The sequence below is a fragment of the Mustela nivalis genome (assembly GCF_964662115.1).
Source record: "Mustela nivalis genome assembly, chromosome: 13".
NCBI classification, from domain to species: Eukaryota; Metazoa; Chordata; class Mammalia; order Carnivora; family Mustelidae; genus Mustela; species Mustela nivalis.
In genome coordinates this window covers 87,660,936-87,681,345 of record NC_139032.1, presented here as the reverse complement: position 1 = coordinate 87,681,345, position 20,410 = coordinate 87,660,936, and the positions used below count along the sequence as shown (strand labels likewise).

At 46.9% G+C, this 20,410-nt stretch overlaps 2 protein-coding genes and 1 long non-coding RNA gene across 28 annotated transcripts in view; 1 reads left to right on the top strand and 2 right to left on the bottom strand.

The window, feature by feature from the left end:
• The window catches only part of GPR107 (G protein-coupled receptor 107), a 76,525-nt gene extending 68,747 nt beyond the window's left edge, over window positions 1-7,778 (bottom strand). For all 3 annotated transcript variants that reach the window (XR_014302068.1, XR_014302069.1, XM_082696035.1), the window contains exon 1: window positions 7,385-7,778. Coding sequence is in view for 1 of the 3 variants with exons in the window: in XM_082696035.1 (XP_082552161.1) it covers window positions 7,385-7,525 (141 nt within the window). In the remaining 2 variants the exon portion in view is untranslated. The remainder of the gene's footprint in view (window positions 1-7,384) is intronic.
• An 8,045-nt stretch (window positions 7,779-15,823) lies between these two features.
• The window catches only part of FNBP1 (formin binding protein 1), a 144,325-nt gene continuing 139,738 nt past the window's right edge, over window positions 15,824-20,410 (top strand). For 22 of the 24 annotated variants that reach the window (XM_082696009.1, XM_082696004.1, XM_082696003.1 and 19 more), the window contains exon 1: window positions 15,927-16,223. In XM_082696009.1, the coding sequence (XP_082552135.1) occupies window positions 16,200-16,223 (24 nt within the window). In that variant the 5' untranslated portion in view covers window positions 15,927-16,199. Of the gene's footprint in view, window positions 16,224-20,410 lie in introns of all 24 variants that reach the window. The other 2 variants (XM_082695997.1, XM_082696010.1) reach the window with 2 other exon arrangements.
• LOC309846678 overlaps window positions 19,616-20,410 on the bottom strand; it is a 76,635-nt gene continuing 75,840 nt past the window's right edge. Inside the window, exon 2 of the long non-coding RNA XR_014302075.1 lies at window positions 19,616-19,806. This is a non-coding gene — a long non-coding RNA (uncharacterized lncRNA). The remainder of the gene's footprint in view (window positions 19,807-20,410) is intronic.

Sequence of the window (20,410 nt, the reverse complement as noted above, 5' to 3'; positions counted from 1 at the left end):
AGAGCTGGATGCTTAAAACAACTTAGCCACCCAGGCACCCCTATATCCCCTTCTAGACCAACCTGAGCAATACTCTGGGCAGACAAGGCTAACCACATGACTTTACATAATGACCACAGTTTTGGAGGCTGCCCAGGAAGGGTCTGAGGTTTACTAGGATAGACCAGCGAACAATCCATGGCCCTGGGATGAGGCACAGCACGGATTAGGAAGATCCTCTCTCAATTTCCCAAAACTTTTCAGATACTTTTGGGGGTGAGAGGGTGCCTCACAAAGCAGTTTGTGCAACAGGGCTACGGCCACTGATTTAAGGAAGATCCGCCATGTGAGGCTGGTGGGATCAGGGGGCAGTGGGGTCTGCGTACTCCTGCAGAGAGGGATCTGATCTATCTGATTATGATCATCGCAGCATCACACCGCTACAGATGTCTCTAAAGGCTCTAAGGAAAAACCTTCTCTGTGTCCTCTGAGCTTCTGGTGGCTGCGGACAACCCATGGATCTGCTATGCGTGCAGATGCCTCACCCCGGTCTCTGCTTCTGCCTTCACATGGCCTTCTTCCTTCCTGGGTGCGTCTCTTCTTGTAAGGACACCAGTCATTTTGCAAGGAGGGCCCACCCCAATCCAGTATGACCTAATCTTCACTACTTACTTCTGCAAACAGCCTATTTCCAAATACGGCACATTCTGAGGTTCTGGGTAGATAATACTTTTGGAGGTACACTAGTCAATGCAGTAGATATCGATACAGAAATATCCATCTTCCTAATCATTCACACTGAAGTATTTAAATCTTAATTACCCGGTCCACATATGTCTTATCCTTCAACTAAAAAGGTGAAGGAAAAGAAAACCCACTAGCTGGTCCAGACAAGATTTTTTGACTCCAAGTGTTTTTCTACTAGTTAAAAAAGTAGCAAACTGCATATGAGGGAGACGAAAAAAGAAGAAACAAAAATGTCTAACAGCAGCAGGGCAAGGGGCAGGGGCAATAAAAGTCGGGGGAAAAAGACGAAACAATCAGCAGACTTTTCCAGGGCTACTATATGAAAAACTCTAGCGATCAGATATTTGATTCCTCTGCACTAGTATTTTCAGAAGAAAGCAAACTAGCACGTATGCCACCAAAGAGTCGTCACTTTTATAAGGGCCTGTTAGGTGCTCATACACACATGCTGAAGACCGGATGCTTGATACACAGTAGTACTTAGAAGAAATCAGGGGTGCCTGGGTGGCTTGGTCAGTTAGGCATCTGCCTTCCGCTCAGGTGATGATCCCAGAACCTTGGGATTGAGCCCTGGAGCGGGCTCCCTGCTCAGTGGGGAGTCTGCTTCTCCCTCTGCCCCTCCCCCTGCTTGTGTGCACACGCACACTCTCTCTCTCGCTCACTCACTTTATCTTTCTCTCTCAAATAAATAAATAAATAAATAAAATCTGTAAAAAAAAAAAGAGAGAGAGAGAGAGATGAAACCCTGAAAGGTCCATGTAAGGAACCATTTAAAGCAAACACTGAGGTTAGGAGTCTTTCGAGCTCAAATGGCAGGTACTGGTGTTAAAATAACCTTCAAAGTGCTATAGACTATGCCACTTGGGTGCATAAAAGAAGGTAGGAAAAGGTATGAAAAATGACGAAGACCCAGATCAACCCATATGTTCCCATTATCCATGCCCAAACGAAATGGAAACCTGCTGTGTTTTGGCCACACCAATTACCTAGAGCAGCATGTGCTCAAGCCAAACAACAATGCTTCACTCCATTGGTTTAATAAGAGGAAAAGGAGTGATTCAGCTATGCTAATGGGTAATTACACAGGAGCTGCCCCTCACGTCCCGCAAAATAGAGCAGTTCGATAATTATATCCCCAAACTTAATCCTTCCACCATGAATGTGAGTAGGAGGGTGGGAACGTATGTTTGCAATCTGAGGACAGATAGCCATCCTGCTCCTTTGCTCCCTTCCCAACCATGAAGCCACATTCACAGTATTATCTGGTCGTCCTCCTACAGCCTGGTAGGTGGTGGAAGAAGCATCTCCCTTCATAACCTCTGCCAGCCACCTAGATGCCACCCCCTCCTTCACCGCTACGTCTGTCCATCATTTGCCTTCTAAATAGCTAGTGGTCAGGGCACTCAGCTTGCTCAGCTGGTAGAGCTCTGACTCTGAATCTCAGGGTTGTGAGTTTGAGTTCATGTTGGGGGTAGAAATTACTTAAGAATAAAATCTTAAAAAACTTATCCTTAAAATTAAGAATAAAATCTTAAATTTAAAAATTTAAAATAAATCTTATAAAAGGAAAAAAAAAAAAAAAAGCTAGTTGCCTGTACCCTCTTCTCCCTCCTCTGCACAATGCCCTACTTTAGGTCCTAATCTTGTACCTAAACCCCGTCTATCACTGGCTTATCACTTGCTTCCAGTCCTACCCTCCTGATCAACGGTCCACAGAAACCTATCTAAAATGTCAACTCAGTGCTGTGAAATGTGTAAACCTGGCAATTCACACACCTGTACCCCTGGGGATAAAAATGCACTATATGTTTATTTAAAAAATAAATTAATTAATTTTTTAAAAATGTCAACCTAGGGGCGCCTGGGTGGCTTAGCTGGTTAAACATCTGACTCTTGATTTCAGCTCAGGTCATGATCTTGGGGTCGTGAGACTGAACCCCACACTGGGCTCTGTACTGGGCATGAAGCCTGCTTGGGATTCTCTCTCTCCCTCTCCCCCTGCCCTGCCCCTGCTCACACACACACTCTCTCAAAACAATACAAAATAAGGGCGCCTGGGTGGCTCGGTGGGTTAAAGCCTCTGCTTCTGGCTCAGGTCATGATCCCAGGGTCCTGGGATCAAGGCCCACATCAGGCTCTCTGCTTGGCAGGGAGCCTGCTTCTCCATCTCTCTCTGCCTACCTCTCTGCCTACTTATGATCTTTGTCTGTGAAATAAAGAAATAAAAAATCTTTTAAAACAAAAACAAATATATATATATATATATATAATATAGGAAAAAAAAGAAAATGTAAACACAATCACTCCCAACCTAAAAAAACTTCAGTGGCTCCCTGAATGCTACAGACAGGATTCAAATGCCTTCACATACCATAATGGCCTACCTCTGTGCTTCACTCCTTATCGACCAACACCACGACAGTGGACTATTTCTTGCCGCCACACTCATGAGACTGCCCACTCTGACTGGACTATCTCTTTCCATATGCTTCTCTCAGCTAATTCCTCTTCCTAGCATGTAAAGTCTTGAGATTCAACTCAGATGCTACCTCTTACAGAAAATCTTCCCTGTCTTACACTCTTAGAAAATGTTCGGGATTTTGCCTTCCCCCACCTGACCCCCACCTACTTCAGGGCATGACTGTTAAAAACACAATGCTGTAACAAAGCTACTTGTTTCTGGGGCACAAAACACATATCTGACAAAAACACAGTATCTAGAATATATAAAGAACTGTCAAAACTCAACAATAAAAAAACCCAATTAGAAAACAGGCCAAAGAGGGGCGCCTGGTTGGCTCAGTTGTTACAGCACGTTGACTCTTGATCTCAGGGCAGTGAGTTCAAGCTCCACGTTGGGCAGAGAGTTTACTGAGAAAACAAACAACAACAAAACCCAGAACACAACTACTTGTTTCTGTGCCTGTCTCATTTTTGCATTTCTAGTGCCCCCCACATAGTAGGCATTTAATAAATGCGGAATAAATGGATTACTATTTGGTTGGTTCTACTACTCAGTGCTATGTTTTACTACTCATGTTATGTTTTACATAAACGTACCTAAGCCTTGTAACTACCCCGTGAGAGAACAAGCATCATTCCTACTTTACAGATGAGTAGCAAGTCGGAGTAGCAAATGAACACCAATCTCTCGTGCCTTCTCTTCCACACACAGTCCAACCCCACCCCACTCCTACACCCTGGCACGTTCTTACTCACTCTCCAGGTCTCCGCTTTAATGTCCCTTCTCCACGGAACTGTGCCGTTATACCAAAAACCAAGGCAGGTTTCTCCTCACACAAAGCAAAATCCACACATCTCAGCACGACCTCCAGGCTCATGTGTACCTCCTCTGACTGCCGCTCCCCATGCTTGTGCTCTCTGACAAATAAAATCTTAAAAAAAAAAAAAAAAAAGAAGGAAGTCTATACTAGACTCAGAATATAGAGGGCCACATCTTGTTTGCTTTGCTGGTCTGAAACCCCCACTCTTGGATGGCCCGTGGGATCATGACTAACACAAGCAGTCTATGCTTCCTAAGCACAGGAGTGCCGAAGGAGTAACACTTGTTTGCACTTGATACTTTTCCTTTGTTTCCTGTGCCATATTTGAGAAATATAACCAGATCTACTACATGACAGACATTTAACTTAATCAAGACGGTCCTATATTTTGACACCAGACAGCATAATTACAGATCAAATGCCTAACTGCTACGGTCTGAATGTATGTGTTGCCCCCAAATCCATGTGCTGAAATCCTAGTCCCCAAAGATAATGGTATTCGGAGGTAGGGGTCTTCGGGAGGAACTTATGTCATGAGGGCTGAGCCTTCATGAAAGGAATTAGTGTTCTGGGACGCCTGGGTGGCTCAGTGGGTTAAGCCGCTGCCTTCGGCTCGGGTCATGATTCCAGGGTCCTGGGATCGAGTCCCACATCGGGCTCTCTGCTCAGCAGGGGGCCTGCTTCCCTTCCTCTCTCTCTGCCTGCCTCTCTGCCTACTTGTGATTTCCCTCTGTCAAATAAATAAATAAAATCTTTAAAAAAAAAAAAGGTATTAGTGTTCTGTAAGAGAAACCCCACAGAGATCCCTCACCCCTTTCACTGTAAAGGTATAGCAAGCAGACAGCATCTATAAGCCAGGAAAAGGGCCCTCAACAAAGCAAGAATCCCATATTGGAATCCCCAGCCTCCAGAAGTCTAAAAAATAAATTTATGTTGTTTATAAGCTACCCAATCTGCGGTATTGTTACAGCAGCCTGGAAAGACTAAAGACTAATAAACACAAAAGTGTAAGCCCTGGACATGAACATGACAGAAAGATAGACAATCAGACACTATGTCTTCCAGTGCAAGAACACAGCACTAACTACGAAGTGGTCTTGCCAAAAGAATCAATCCCGAACATGATCAAGCCTCTAGTCCAATTAACAACTAGAAAACACATGTCCATGCAAAGACACACATGTGAATGTCTGTAGCAGTATTCACGATGGCCAACAAACGGAAAAAAAAACCGCAAATATTATCATGCGGTGAATCAAGAAGAAAAAAATGCGGTCTCTCCACATGATGAAATAGTATTCAGCCACAAAAAAGGAATGGGTTACCAATACCTGGTACACATGGATGAACCTCAAAAGACCCAAAAGACCCCATATTGTGTGATTCCATGTATATGAAATATCCAGAAAGGGCAAATCTATAGAGTCAGAAAGGAGATTAGAGGTTGCCTGGAGCTGGGCGTGGGAATGGGAATGAACCACAAACCAGCCCAAGGGATCTTTTGGTGGGGATGAAAACGTTCTGCTGCTGGACTGTGGTGACAGTTGCTCAACTCAACAAATTTACTGAACTGTACACTTAAAACGGATGAATTTCATGAAATGTAAACTGTACGTCAATAAGGTATTTTATGAAACGGAGCCTAGAGAAAGAGAAGGAATCTGGGGCACCTGGGTGGCTCAGTCGGCTAACTGTCTGACTCTTGATCTCAGGGTCGTGAGTTCAAGCTCTGTGTGAAGACAATCTAATGCTGCTGTTTTGAGGGGCTCCCTTCAGGTGACTTCTGTTTCCTTGGGGAAGAATATTTACTTTAACAGAAAATAAATCACTACAGTATTACTATGGAACGACGACCATTATACTTATGAAATATGTACACAGATGAAAAACATTAAGAAATTTAGCACAACAGGAAGAAAGCAAGTACCAGAATTACACCAATTCAGTGTGTTTCTACCACTGAGGTCAATGTATGTTTTTATCTCTACCAACACTGTCAGTATTTACCCAATGATGCTGACCACCTGACATTTTAATTCTAGAAATATAGAAAGAGCACTGGATTGGGAGCCAAGAGACATGGCCCAGTGTGTCCTATTACTAGCTTTGTCTCTAATTTATAACCTATATGAATTCAGTTACTCTACATAATTTAAGGATCCTAACCTATAAAGTGAAAGCATTCTGAAAATCAGTTCTTAAGTTGGAGTCATAAGCCTTGCCACAGGGTAAATTTCAGTAGAATTAAAAAGTCCCAGAAATTCCCCAAGAATGTTTTGTCTACATTTCTACCTGCACTTCTCTGGGGAGAGGTTCTATATTTCAACAGATTCTCAAAAGGAGTCAAGGCTCACCTATCTCCCTGCACTTAAGAACCATTTTAATCAGGGTAATTTTTACTTACAAACAACAAAAGCTGAGAACCAAAAGTTGGTGCATGGGTCTGGCCAGGCCTTTTAATCTGCATTCTATATTCTTTAAATTCTACCTTCACAAAATACAATGCTCCATGGTTTGTTAAAGTGATGTGTTTTAGTAAGACGGACCTCCTATAATCCTACAACTTCTTAGAAAATTGTACATTTTGAAAAACACGTACAAGGCTTTGGGTCATAACGACTTACTTTTCTACTCCCCAAATATATTAACCTGCTGAACCACCTGGAGGCACGTTTTAGCCTTAGATGGCTGTTAGCTGTGAGTTACAAGGTAAGATCCAAAGGATCATTCTAGGCCTATCATAAATCTCTTCCCTAGGCAGACAACGACATGAGTGAGGGAGAAGAGGGCAGGCTCTCTCATCAGAAACACATTTTTAATGTTGGTTTTAAATTCTCGGTCGTGTATTTCCAGCAAGATTTGAAATTCCTCCTGGAGATTTCCGCTTTCATCAATCCAGACGGCGCCCTAAGCCGCACCGGGAAACTGAGGCTAAGGCTGCGCATACCTTCAAGGGGCACAAGAGGATGAAAAGTGGACACTGCCGACAAGCGAAGTCGGGGATAAAAGTTAGAGGGGCAAAGGGAGGGGGAAGAGCTGGTCGCTATCAGCTAGGAACCTAGGGAAGCCAGCAGGGACTGCAAGCGCGGCTTCCGCAATCTCGGGGATTAACGCCGCAGTTCAGCCCCTTCCCCTCTGAGGCTCAGCTCGAATCTTCCTGCCCCTTCCAGACGGCCCGAGGACCCCCGTCATTCCCACAGTTCCCAGAAGACCCCTCTCAGAGAGAGGCCGCGTCGGGGGCAAAAAGGGGTGAGGGCGATCGCTCAGAGACCCCCCCACCGTGGGCCAAAGTTGCCCCCAGCCCAGGAGAGAGGCCTCGGCCTCCGCCCCTCGCCCGGCCCTGGCCGCCCCTGGCCGGCCCTGGCCGGCCTCACCTTGAGCGCCAGGTGGTGGACGCGGCCCAGGCCGGGCTGAGCCAGCAGCTGCAGCAGCCCCAGCAGTGGGAGCAGCCGGACGCCGGCGACCAGCGGAGGACAGCGGGAGCCCGAGGGGCCGACTGGCGCCGGGACGGCCATGTTGTTCCAGCATCACCAGCCGCTTCCTCTCCCGCCCACTTCCGGGGGCAAAGGGCGGCGACTCCCGGAAGGGCCTGGAAGAGGAGGTCGGCGGCGGGCAGTGCGGTGCCTGAGGGGCTGTTTCCTGGGGCGTGAGGCCGGGGAAGTGGCCGAGGGGCCGAAAGTGGCTACCGTGGGGCCATTCAGTTTGGCCTCCGCAGTGAGGACTTTCGGTTTAGCCGGAAGGGGTGGAGCCCTTCCCGCGGCGGCGGTGGTGATGGGGGAGATGTTTGAGAAATTTGTGGCGGTTGCCGTGGCAACAGTGGCCGAGCCGGACGCTCCTCCCCCTCTCCGCTCGCGGGGCCTCTGGTCAGCCCCGCAGAGTTGTGCAAGCGACCTTGGGCCTGCGAGGCCGCGACCGCGGGGGGATCCGCGTTCTCTGCGGGTGGGAAGTCTGACACCGTGGCCGCAGCACCGTGCGCGGCCGATGAGCGGACCGGCTTCAGGAGCGGCGCTGAGTCCGCGGAAATGACCGAGTTCCCGGCGTGTCCTAGGTCCCTCGGTTTTGTTGGGGCACCTCACACTAAAATTTCAGACGAAATGGTTGCGGTAATACGATTAACTGAGCCCTTATCGGGTACCTAGACCCTTTGTGTGCATTCCTGAATTTGCTCCTTGGAACAATCTGGGGAGGTAGGGGGTAGGTGTGATCGTTGTCCCCACTTTCCAGGTAAGCAAACTGAGGCTCTGAGACGTTACGTCGTTTGTTCCAGGTTGACAATCAAAAGGAAACTTTTAAATGCTGCGTCATATTACCTCGAGAGTCTGGGTCTCCGCGTTTTTCTCTGAATTCTGTGTGGAAACTTTACGTGCTTCTAATCTGTGGGCTTTATAGGGATAGATCTTTTATAGGGAGGTCTTCAGTAGCGAAGGCAGTCATTGGGTCCCTTCTATCACCGCTTTGTCAAGAAGTTGCAGAAGAACGTGCTTATGAAAATCGCCAGTAGACTAGCCAGGTTTCGTTTTTTTAATTATTATTATTTATTTGTCAGAGAGAGAGAGAGAGAGAGCGCGAGCACAGGCGGACAGAGTGGCAGGCAGGGTCAGAGGGAGAAGCAGGCTCCCTGCCAAGCAAGGAGCCCGATGTGGGACTTGATCCGCTGGGATCATGACCTGAGCCGAAGGCAGCTGCGTAACCCACTGAGCCACCCAGGCGCCCCCAGGTTTTGTTTTTATTTTTATTTTTTTTTAAAGATTTTATTTATTTATTTGACAGAGAGAGATCACAAGTAGGCAGAGAGGCAGACAGAGAGAGAGGAGGAAGCAGGCTCCCCGCTGAGCAGAGAGCCCGATGCGGGGCTCGATCCCAGGATCCCGAGATCATGACCTGAGCCGAAGGCAGCGGCTTAACCCACTGAGCCACCCAGGCGCCCCCAGGTTTTGTTTTTAAATTGTGTTTTAGCTTGCCGTAGAAGCGATGCATGTTCCTGGTGTGAAATCAATCCAGTGAAAAAGGAGAAAGTAAAAAACCACGAGTGTGTTGTATGACGGAATACCATTCTGGACGTGTTCATTGGAACTAGGAAATGAAATTAACATATTTTAATATTTAATATATTTTAATAGCCCTAATGGGCTGCACTCAGGTTGGAAAAAAAAAAAAATCAGTCGGGAAAATACAGAATAGGGAAAGGAAGAATGAGGGAGGGAGTCAGGGAACTCGATTTTTTTTTTTTTTTTTTAGCTGTGTGCAATTTTGGTGAAATCATGAATCTGAATTCCTCCCTTGAATAAAACACTGGTACAGATTCTGTCACACCCTCTGTAAGGACGAAAGTAGGGCACTAAGGTGGAGCCAGGAAGACGGAGGCACTGTTTACTAGTTGGGGAAGCATATCTCTTCTTTCTCCAACCTCTGATCTTTGGCCCTCTGTTATATACATACTAATCTTACATCTCTGAACAGAATTTTTATCTGATCTTACTGCGTCATTTTACAGACAAAGAAACAGAACGAGAAACCATTACTTTAAGAATCCAAGATGATAGTAGTTAAATTTAGTTATCAAGTGACTGAATTTCCAACTATTCTGCTCAGTACTTTATATATACATTATCTCTTTTAATGTCACAAAAACCTTATAAGGTATCTATTTTTATTCCCTTTTTTAAAGGATGAGGGTGGGTTAGATTACTTTATTCCAGGGCCTCTGCTTATTTATAAATGACCCAGATGGACCGCTCATTCAGGCCCCAACCGCAAAGCCCAGTTTTCATCTCTGTCCTGTGTTGTTATAAAAAAATCATTTGCATATTAGGCTCGAAGGGTTCTTAGATAATCAACAGATACATCTAGCTGTTTAGCAAATTTGAATACAAATCCAAGGCACTGAAATGACTTGGTCAAGATCATACACCTAGTTGTTAATCTTCTGCAAGTATCTTTAGAACCAGAACTCCAACCTCCTCTGCTTCAGACCTGGGTCTGTGCATCTCGTACTATAGCTTGCAAGGTTTTCTAAGTCTTACCATTTCTAATCTTTTAAAAGATTAAAATCCCAGAATATAAGTGACCAATGTGTTATTAAGTGAAATGCTAGGAGCACCTGGATGACTCATTCATTAAGCATCTGCCTTTGGCTTAGATCATGATCCCAGGGTCCTGGGACTGAGCCCAGCATCCAGGGTGTCTGCTCAGTGGGAAGCCTGCTTCTTCCATCTGACTCCCCCTGCTTATGTTTCCTCTCTTGAAGTTTCTCTCTCTGTCAATAAATAAATAAATAAAATCTTAAAAAAATAAATGTTAGAAATAATTTCAGAAGGCACTTTAAAAATCAGCAAAATGAGGGGTGCCTGGGTGGCTCAGTGGGTTAAAGCCTCTGCCTTCAGCTCAGGTCATGATCTCAGGGTCCTGGGATCGAGCCCCGCATCAGGCTCCCTGCAGAGCAGAGAGCTTCTTCCCTCTCTCTCTACCTGCCTCTCTGCCTACTTGTGATCTCTATCAAATAAATAAAAAAAAATCAGCAAAATGAGAGAACATAGTAGGAACATAAGTGGTACTTTCTTTTTGGCATCGAGAGATTTCAAAGATAGCTGATTCTCACTTCACTGTGAAAGTAGTTGTTCAAAGAAAAGGTGATTTTTAATTGCAGTTTCATTTTCAAAGGCAGTCTGCAATGCTTTGGAGTATTTCTGTTGTTTACTTTTTAAAGCAAGGTGCCATTTTTGAGACTCTTGGTTTTCAACTCGAATATACTAATAGGCTTCTAAAAATGGAATGATTAGGAAGAGTCTTAATTTCATTAAGTGTTACAACCGCCATGAAACATTTAAATAGTTTACAAAATAGAAAGCTTTTGTCTTTTAGTTTCTGGGAAACAGTTTTACAAGGGCTTAAAGTTGGGTTCTTATTCTTTTTTTTTTTTTTTAAGACTTTATTTATTTGACAGAGATCAGAGGCAGGCAGAGAGGGGGGGGAAGCAGGCTCCCTGCTGAGCAGAGACCCCCCCACCCCCGCAGATGTGGGGCTCGATCCCAGGACCCTGAGATCATGACCTGAGCCGAAGGCAGAGGCTTCACCCACTGAGCCCCCCAGGCGCCCCTTATTCTTTGCTTCTTTTCCCTTGGGAGTTACTATGTGACCTTCACAGGGGTTATTACATACCAATGGTATCTATCCAGAAGTTTGTAAGGAATCGCTTCCTTCAGGTATTTCAGAGCTATATTGTGCCAGTCATTTGTTTGAAATTGAGAGAAGAAAGGGAACACTAGTTACAAAGACTTAAAATGAGGGGCGCCTGGTGGCTCAGTGGGTTAAGCCTCTGCCTTTGGTTCAGTTCATGGTCTCAGGGTCCTGGGATCAAGCCCCACATCGGGCTTTTCTGCTCAGGTGGTAGTCTGCCTCCCCTACCACCCCTCTCTCTGCCTGCCTCTCTGCCTACTTGTGATCTCTGTCTCTCCAATAAATAAAATCTTTAAAAAAAATAAAGACTTAAAGTGAAGTGGGTTTTAGACAATTACTTTTCAAATTTGGTGAAAACTATCTTGGCAATTATATTTAGGCACATAATTTCAGAGTTTCAAGAAAAGATTATTTGCATAATCATGATGCTGTAACTGGAAACAGACATGTTGAGTAACAGAACAAGTTATGCCTGCTTCTCCCTGGCACCATTTTCAAAGGGATATTAAACTTCTAGGTATCGACTGAAAAAACCTGGAGGAGCTGGAAAGACTCTTCTCCTAAACCTGACTTTTAACCTCGCTCTCTTAGTCAAGTCTATTTATTTTTACATTTCCTCTAACTTTGCAAGATCCACTAAAGTTTGCCACTAGTAGTTGAATTTATAGTTTGAACCTAGTACTATTAATGACATTTGATACTAGTTTAGAAATTTCCAGAAACCTTCTGGAAATGAGTGAGTTAATATTTGGTGATTGTAATAAGGTATAATTGTCATTTATTTTTATCAAAAGAGTTGATATTTCAGACCAAAAACCTCTGTAAACAATGTGTGAAGAACCAGAGGTGAAATTGGTGACTGGCCACACGTTCACATGTGAAATATCACTTTCATTCTTTGACTTGAAACGTTGTTTCTTGGGCCATGGGGGAAGCCCATGGAATCTTCTCGAAGACAGCCACCTTGGAAAAACTAGGCCCTGGCATGTCTTAAATCCTGTGAGTCGGAGAAAAGCATCAAGTTCACTTCCCCTCCATTTGGTGGCACAGTGTGTAACTTGCTTAGCCGCAGGACAGCTGGTTTTTCCTGATTTCATGCACATCTCCATAGACCTTCAGGGGAATTCCACAATCAGGTACAAAAATTGGTTGCATTTAAGATTCTACTCACCCTAGAGTAGCTACTTTTATCCCACTCCAACTTTTTCCACTTGACTGCTTTCTTGGGTCCTTAGTGAGAAGTCTGAATGCTAAACAAATGGTGAATTTTAAGCTAGAAACTAGCGGAAGCTATTTTAAAGGGGGAAAAAAAAATCCCGAGAGGTTCCTTATGAATAGTACTTCAGCAACAGACAACCAATCAATTGTAGCTCAGGCGAGCCACTTTGCCACATTAGAAGTGCGTCGAGGATTGTGTTCCTTGATAAAACAAGTAAAAATCCCCCAGAAAACAAGAGGAAAGGAAGAGGACCCAATATTGGGGCCCTTGTGTGCTAAGTATTTTACATATATTCTTTAATCTTCAAAGTGCTACTACAAATCTCCATGACTCGGAAGTAAGTAGCATTATTTCCATTTTTTAGAGCTCTCCAGCTTTCCGTGCAAGGCTCTCCCAGTCCGCTATCACCAAAGCCGGTGCGCGCTGCCAGCTGCTTCATTCAGCCTCAGGACAACCCACGAGGTCCCTGTTTTACCACTGAGGAGCCAGAAGCTTGGTTTAAGTTAACTTACAAAGGTCACACACACACACATCTAGTAAGTAATGGGACACTAAAATCTTGATTTAACAGTTACAAAACGTATCTCCTGTAAAATGGATAAGATAGAGACCTATACGTCAAAGGTCCTGAATGAGATGTTTATTATTTGCTAGCAGCATTAGAATTGTTAAGAACCCTAGTAGAATTCTTGGCCTCTAACTACATAGCGACCTGTCTAGGGTCTCTAATAATGTCCATGCAGTCGCACCTTCTGACGAAAATTTATATAGTCACCCACCGAGATCAGAACTTTGTAAATCAGTGTTCTTCAACTGTTCCTGAGAGGTGAATCAGGTTGGCTTAACCCCAACTGACCTGTGTAATTCACGCACTTACATACAGAGTTCAGAATACCCCTTGTGAATATGGATTACTAAGTAGGTTACGTCACAGTGATTTGTTCATAGTGAGAATTCTTTGTCTTAGAATTATTCCTTCACCATAAGAGAAATGGAAGTGGATTTAGTTGTTGGAAAATATTGTACTGTATTTTATCATTTTAAATTTTTTTCTGCTGGGTTCTCTCTTTTTTTTTAATACTTTATGTTTTTTTAAAGATTTCATTTATTTATTTGACAGACAGAGATCACAAGTACAGAGGCAGGCAGAAGAGGGTTTGCGGGGAGGAGGGGTGGGAAGCAGAATCCCTGCTGAGCAGAGAACCAGATGCGGGCTCAATCCTAGGACCCTGGGATCATGACCTGAGCCAAAGGCAGAGGCTTAACCCACTGAGCCACCCAGGCACCCCTGCTGGGTTCTCTTTATCCTGAACTGCATTTGTTTCCATTGCCTTTGAAATCAGTGGTGCCTTTTTCCTTTCCTCTCTCTCTCTCTTTTCTGGAAGATTTTGACATTTTCAAACCTTTTCCAGGTTACTGGCCAAACCTAATAAGGTTAAAGATATTTGCAGTGTGGTCTAGTTAACCTGGTTTCGGTTACTTCTGCTACAGATACAGAGCGCAAGCACAGGCAGACAGAGTGGCAGGCTAGAGGCAGAGGGAGAAGCAGGCTCCCCGCCGAGCAAGGAGCCCGATGTGGGACTCGATCCCAGGACGCTGGGATCATGACCTGAGCCGAAGGCAGCTGCTCAACCAACTGAGCCACCCAGGCGTCCCTGCTACTGTGACTTTTAATGGGTTCCTATAACTATTTCCTGCTTACTCACCTTAAAAGGTTTCACTGTCATGTGGCCTTTTTTCCTTCTGCTGTCCCTTCCTCCTCTTTACCTTCTTTAGAGCATAACATATTTTCACAACTGGTCACTCTGATTTTGAGAAGTCTCCAAGAACTCAGTCAAGATTAGATCATTGTATTTGTCTAGGAAAATATTTAAGCATTGGCAGGAAGGAAAATTGAGTTGATTACTGAGCAAGGTCTTGTAAGTTAACCTGCATTTCACTTACCATTTCCAAATAGCAAACTAAATTGTGAGGCATTGTTTGAAATTCTAAGCCCTCCAACTCACTCTGGCTATTAATCGGCCTTGGGAGTAAGTAGGGGGTGATCCTGATTGTTATAGTCTAGTAGGCTTCGGAGTAAAGAATTCTCAGCTGGTTAACAGTGAGAGCAAAATATTTAAACACACACACTAAAAACAAATGAGTAGGGGGCGCTTGTAACTCAGAGAAGACCAAAACAGTTTTGACAGTTTAAATTTATTGTTAACTGTGTCCAACAAAGGAAGTAGACTTGTTGGTTTATCTGCAAGGGTTTTCAGCTCCACCCTTTCATGGTGGAGAATGTAAACTTGTTGAGGCTGCTGGTTGGGGGTGGGTGGGTATTGGAGAGATATATCATTGTGCAGTATTTGTAAAGTGGGGCCCATTTTAGTTCAAAGTTACCTAGAAAAGCCTGCAGTATTAAATAAGAGAGAAAAGTGCAGGAGAAAGGACCCAATGATTCAACATAGCTTCTTGGGAATATTTGTGTAGACCTTTGGAACACAGAGAAAGAAAAGGAGAGTATCTACCTAAAAATCAAGTCAGGAGGAGCTTGGCTGGCTCAATTGTGGGAGCTTGCAACTTTTGATCTCGGCTGTAAGTTCGGGCCCCACTATGGGTGTGGAGATTACTTAAAAATAAAATCTTGAAAAGAAAAAAAGAAGTCTGCTGTTTCCCAACCAAGTTCCGGGTAATAGGTGTTCATCTCCTGATCCTCACCAGCACAGGGTAAGATGGACAGTTATCACCTCCATGTGGCAGACGGGGGTGCTCTGAGCTTCTCGAGAGAGGTGGAGTCATTGTCTGAGGCCACCCAGGTAGTGCATGCGGGAGTCTGGATTGGAACCCAACGCGTTAACTGTGGACCCAGCGTTTTTCCCACTAAGCGGCAACGTGATTTCACGTCTGAGCGTTTCTTGGCTGAACAAGTTGGGAAACACTGGTTTCAGAGATCGAAAATCACTGCTTGTAAGCCCCGCGTTCCTTCCCCAGCCACTCAGAGCGGCTTGGTCGCTCTTGGCCTCGACGTCCCTCCCTATCTGTATCCTCCACGGCATCACCAAACCAGGCCCCACTCCCAAAGCGCAAGTCTGCAGGTCACCTTGTGCCTCCGCGGCTGCTGGGCGCTGGGGAAAGAGCATCCCGAGCGAACTCTGATCGGCTCGAATGGGTGCCAAGGGAAAGTATTGTCCTTAAGTCCAAATTGGTGCTTGGCGCAGGGGAGCAACCTCAGGCCTCGGTAGAGCACCGGTAATAACAGGGGCCGGCTTCGTTCAAAGGCGAGGGGTGGTTCTAAGAGCAGAGAGCGTGGTCGCTAATGATAAAGTCGGCGGGGACAATTCTCCCGGTTCCCGGTCCCGGACGCCCTCCCGCCTCCCTCTCTGCGTCCTTCTGGACCCCCGGGCGGGGCGGACAGGCTGGAGGGCGCCCAGGAGGAGGGTGGGCCGGGGGAGGGGGCGGGGCGCGCGCGTGCGCGAGCTGTCAGGGCGGCCCCGCCCCCGGCGCGGCCCCGCCCCTTCCCACCGCCCCTCCCTCGCTTCCCCCACCCCTCGCTCTCCGGGTGTGGGGCGGGCTGGCGGGCGCTGCGGCGGCCGCGGCGGCTGCTTCCTCGGGCCATTTTGCTGAGGAGCGACGGGGAGGAGGAGCGGCTGAGGAGACCCACGGCGAGGAGCGGCGAGCCAGAGGAGGCAGCGGCCGCGCGCGTGCCGGGCTTTCCTCGATCGCGGGGATCTCAAGGGGCGAGGGGACCGCCGGGGAGGGGGACCCGAGAGCCGCGCCTGCCGCGCGGCGCGCCCCTTCCCGCCCCCTGCACCATGAGCTGGGGCACCGAGCTCTGGGTAAGTGAGGGGCCGGGCCCGCCGGGCTGGGGGGAAGGTGCCTGGCGCGCCTGGTCAGGGGGCGCGCGGGCCGGGCTGCCTCGGTGGAGGCGATGGCGCCCTGGTCGGGGTCCCCGAGGCCTGCGGAGGAGACGGGGGGGGGGCTGGGTGCCCCTCGTCGGCCTCGGCCCAAGTAGGAGGTGCAAGCCTGATTCGCCCTTCCGAGGCGAGGGGAGCTGGTCTCAGTACTTGGCCGCCGGAGGAGGGGGCACGGATCCGGGTCCCCCCCGGCGGCCGGAGGAGGGGGCGCAGACCTGGGGCTTCTCGGCGGCCTGATCTGGGGGCGCGGATCTGAGTCCCGGGCGGCCCGGGCAAGGGGGCACGGACCTGTGCCCCCCCCCCCAGCCCCGGTGCTTGGGTTGGCGTCCGGGTCCCCCCCACTCCGGCGGGCTCGGCTGGAGGTGCAGATCTGAGTCCCCCCGCGGCCCGAGGAGGGGGCGCGGATCTGGGTCCCCCGGGCGGCCGGGGCAGAGGGCGCGGGCCGGCCTCCCTCTCCCCGGCGCCCCGAGGCCAGTGTGGTGTGTGGAAAGAGCAACCTTAATCCCTCGGGGCGAGTAACCATCGCGCGGCTGACCAGCTCCGAGGGGGGCGTGGAGGCCCTCGGATTTTCCCGGCTGCGTTATTTGTTCGGGCGCCCCAGCCGCGACTGCCTAGGGCTGTTCCCCCCGGCGGCGGTGCTCCTCTCGGGGGCGGGGCGTCCTCGGCCCGGCCGGGTCTCAGGTCTTGGGTTTTGGGGTGCAGGGGCGAGAAGTGGTGTCTTCCCTCTAGAAGCGAGGACTTTTGACCTGTGGCGGCGCGGGGCGCACTTGTAGTTCTAGACGAGCAGCTCAGATCCTGGATTTGCGGCGGGGACTGCGGCGTTTGGCCTGGAGGGGAGAGTGATCCGAGTTAGGGGGAGAGCTTGTGTGACCCTGTTCAGGGGGAGGCTTCGCGGGAGAAATCATTCTTTTAACTGCTCAGAGGAAACAGTTTAAAATGGGGAAGGTTGGCGGCGAGGGGAGCCCTCTGGGATCCTTAACCTGGGACTGCGGGTGGGTAAACAAGACGCGCCGTGTCTGGAACCTCTTGCTGGAAGCTCTCTCCCCGGAGCCGGGCGACCAGGGGATGCCGAGGCAGTGCACAGGCCTCCCCGGGGAGGAGAGGCTGTGGCTGGTGGCATGGAGCTTGTTTCTCTGCCTTTCCCTTGGATTCCCGGGGAAATCCCTGGGAAAGAGATGGGCAGTGCGGCGTCCGGGGAGAGGAGTGGATGAAATCTCTCAGTCATTGCTCTGAAATGTTCTCAAGATGAGCCATTTCCCATGATGAACTCAAAAAGTGCCTCCTTTCGGAATTCCATTTGTAAAGGGTGTGGAGGAGAAAGTGTGGGGTGGTGGTTGCTGTCTGAGCTGAGGCCAAGAAATCTCCCGTCAAAATAAAACAAGGTTAGAGCAGCTATAGAAACAGAGCGCATCCTCCCTTAATTTTTTTTTTTTTTTTTTTTTTGGCTTTAATTGTTTTTACATAACCGTTTCTTAGGCTCAGAAACAGCTACTGTCATTGACCCCAAAATCCTGAAGGCAAAAGCTCCCTTAAATTAGTGATTTATTCTCTAAACATCTTCTTGTCTAAAAGGACTCAAGATTTCAGCTGATGTTTACAAATACTCATTTTTAAAAGAAAATAACTGATGGTTTTCAGTATTTGTACATCTTAGGCAAAGTCTATCATTTAAGTGCAGTGTTTTTTCCTCTTCCATTCCTTTTCCACTCTCTTTGGCTCTTTTTAGCTTATCTGATTTAGCAAATCAGAAGTAAATTTTATCCAGATAAGAGAAATCCTGGCCCGCTCTCTCTTCGCTTGTTCAAACGAGAGAAAGGGCCATGGAGGAAAAAATACAGTATTTTTTAAGTGCAATAGGCAGGGTTAAAGGGGCTGAGTACAACGTGGACATCCCAGGGATGTTAGCAAGTGGCATAAAAGGTGATGGGGAAAGAGAAGGTAGCTGTGGGAAGAAAAGAACAGCTCTAATCACCTGCATTGTTCTGTGTACTTCTTTTAGGGGGCCCGCAGAGGTGGGGGTGGGGAAGCAAGGACAATGTTGTTGAAAATAAATAGGAACTGAAATATCTGTGATGTATGATACGAAGTCTTGATTTGGTTCAAAATAAATGGGGGTAGGGATGTTGGCAAACAGGCGTGGTGAGGAGTTGGTGCTTGTTGAAGCTGGGTGATGGGCGTAGAAGGGCTCATGATGGGGTGCTTTCTACTGTGTATGCTTGGAATGTTCTACAATAAAAGTGAGTGGAAAAGATTTCTAAGGAGGGGGTGTGTGAAAAAGCATTTCACTAGAGTAGGAGCTTTTGGGCTTGAGTGGTTTATAGTTTAATAAGGGGAAAGGAATAAACACATTATTTGCACTAGCAAAAGAAGTGCAGTATTCGAGTTATAGAGTGAAATGCTAAGAGATTTAAGGGCAACAAAATGTCTCTTTTCTGCTGCTTTCTTTTATCAGTATTTGAGGTTTTTTAAAAAATTGGCATAATGAAGGATTCTGAAAAAGAAGCTTCCTGTGCTTCGGTGGTAAGAGACTGGGTGAAGTGTCCTGTTGGGCAGCGCCAGACGGCCCAGCGGAGAGCAGTCATTGAGGGTTTTCCCTGAATGGTGGCTTGGACTCATGCACGTGGGTAATGAGATAACGATAGGTTGCAAAGCCCAAGTTGGTAGAATTATGTTTCTAGGTGGGGGGAAGCCGCGCTATGGTTTGGATGGGCCTGAGTTATTTGTAACAGGTGGCTTCATAGACCTTCGCAAGTAACACCAGGTTTTACACATTTTTTTAGGGCTTTAGTCAAGATCAGCACAGGCTTTTAAGACCCATGGGTTTCTAATGGGCACATTACGCTTGCTAGGCCTGCTTTCAATGCACGTCCTCCTTTAGGTGAAGTACAGCTTTTCTTTCTGGGGCGCCTGGGTGGCCCAGTTGTTGGGTGTCTGCCTTAGGCTCGGGTCATGATCCTGGCATCCTGGGATCGAACCCCATGTCGGGCTCCCCAGTCGTTGGGGGGCTTGCTTCTCCCTCTCCAGCTCTCCCATACTTGTGTTCCTTCTCTCACTATCTCTCTGTAATAAATAAAAGAAATCTTTAAAACAAACAAACAAAATCCTTTCTCTCTCTCTTTTTTTTTAAACACCTCTCTGTAGGGTTACACTTTCATATTCCAGGAAACTTTGACAAATCATGAAATGTCAGGAAGTTATCATACCACTATAAAAATGAACTCAAACCCGTAATTTATAATAACTTTATTGGATTAGCTTGTATTTAAATGGTGGCTTTCTATTTTTGTATCAGAAGTTCATAACAAATGGCTGTGTTTTTTTTTTTTAAGATTTTATTTATTTATTTGTGAGAGAGAACATGAGCGAGGAGAAGGTCAGAGGGAGAAGCAGACTCCCCGTGGAGCTGGGAGCCCAATGCGGGACTCGATCCCGTGACACCGGGTTCATGACCTGAGGTGAAGGCAGTCGTCCAACCAACTGAGCCACCCAGGCATCCCACAAATGGCTGTTTTAAAGTGATTAGGATATAATTAAGTAGTTTCTGTACAACTCTTAAATTTTTATTTTTTGTGGTTTTTAATTTTTTATTTTATTTTTTTAAAATTTTTAAGTTAACCCACATCACACACGGGGCTCAAATTCACAACCCAAGATCACGTTGCATGCTCTACTGGCTGAACCACACAGGGCCCCCCACCCCACTGCATATTATTCCCTTTTAATAAATTCTTAATTTTTTAATTGAACAATTACTGTATGCAAGATACTGGTCAACTCATGTCATATACATTGAAGGATATCTACTTATTTTGGTGGAAGAATATAAAGTAGGTTTTAACTCTAGTCTGCAAAATCAGAGTCAGGAGAGAGATTTATGTTTCTGAGATTAACCAAACTGCATTTACTCAAGCCTTTGTTACAAAAGGTAATGTTAGGGACACCTGGTGGCTCAGTTGGTTAAGCATCTGCCTTCCGCCCAGGTCCTGGTCTCAAGGGTTCTGGGATCGAGTATCACATCGGGCTCCTTGTTCAACGAGGAGTTTGCTTCTCTCTCTGTCTGCTCTGCCTGCCGTTACCCCTTCTTGTGCTCTCTCTCTCTGACAAATAAA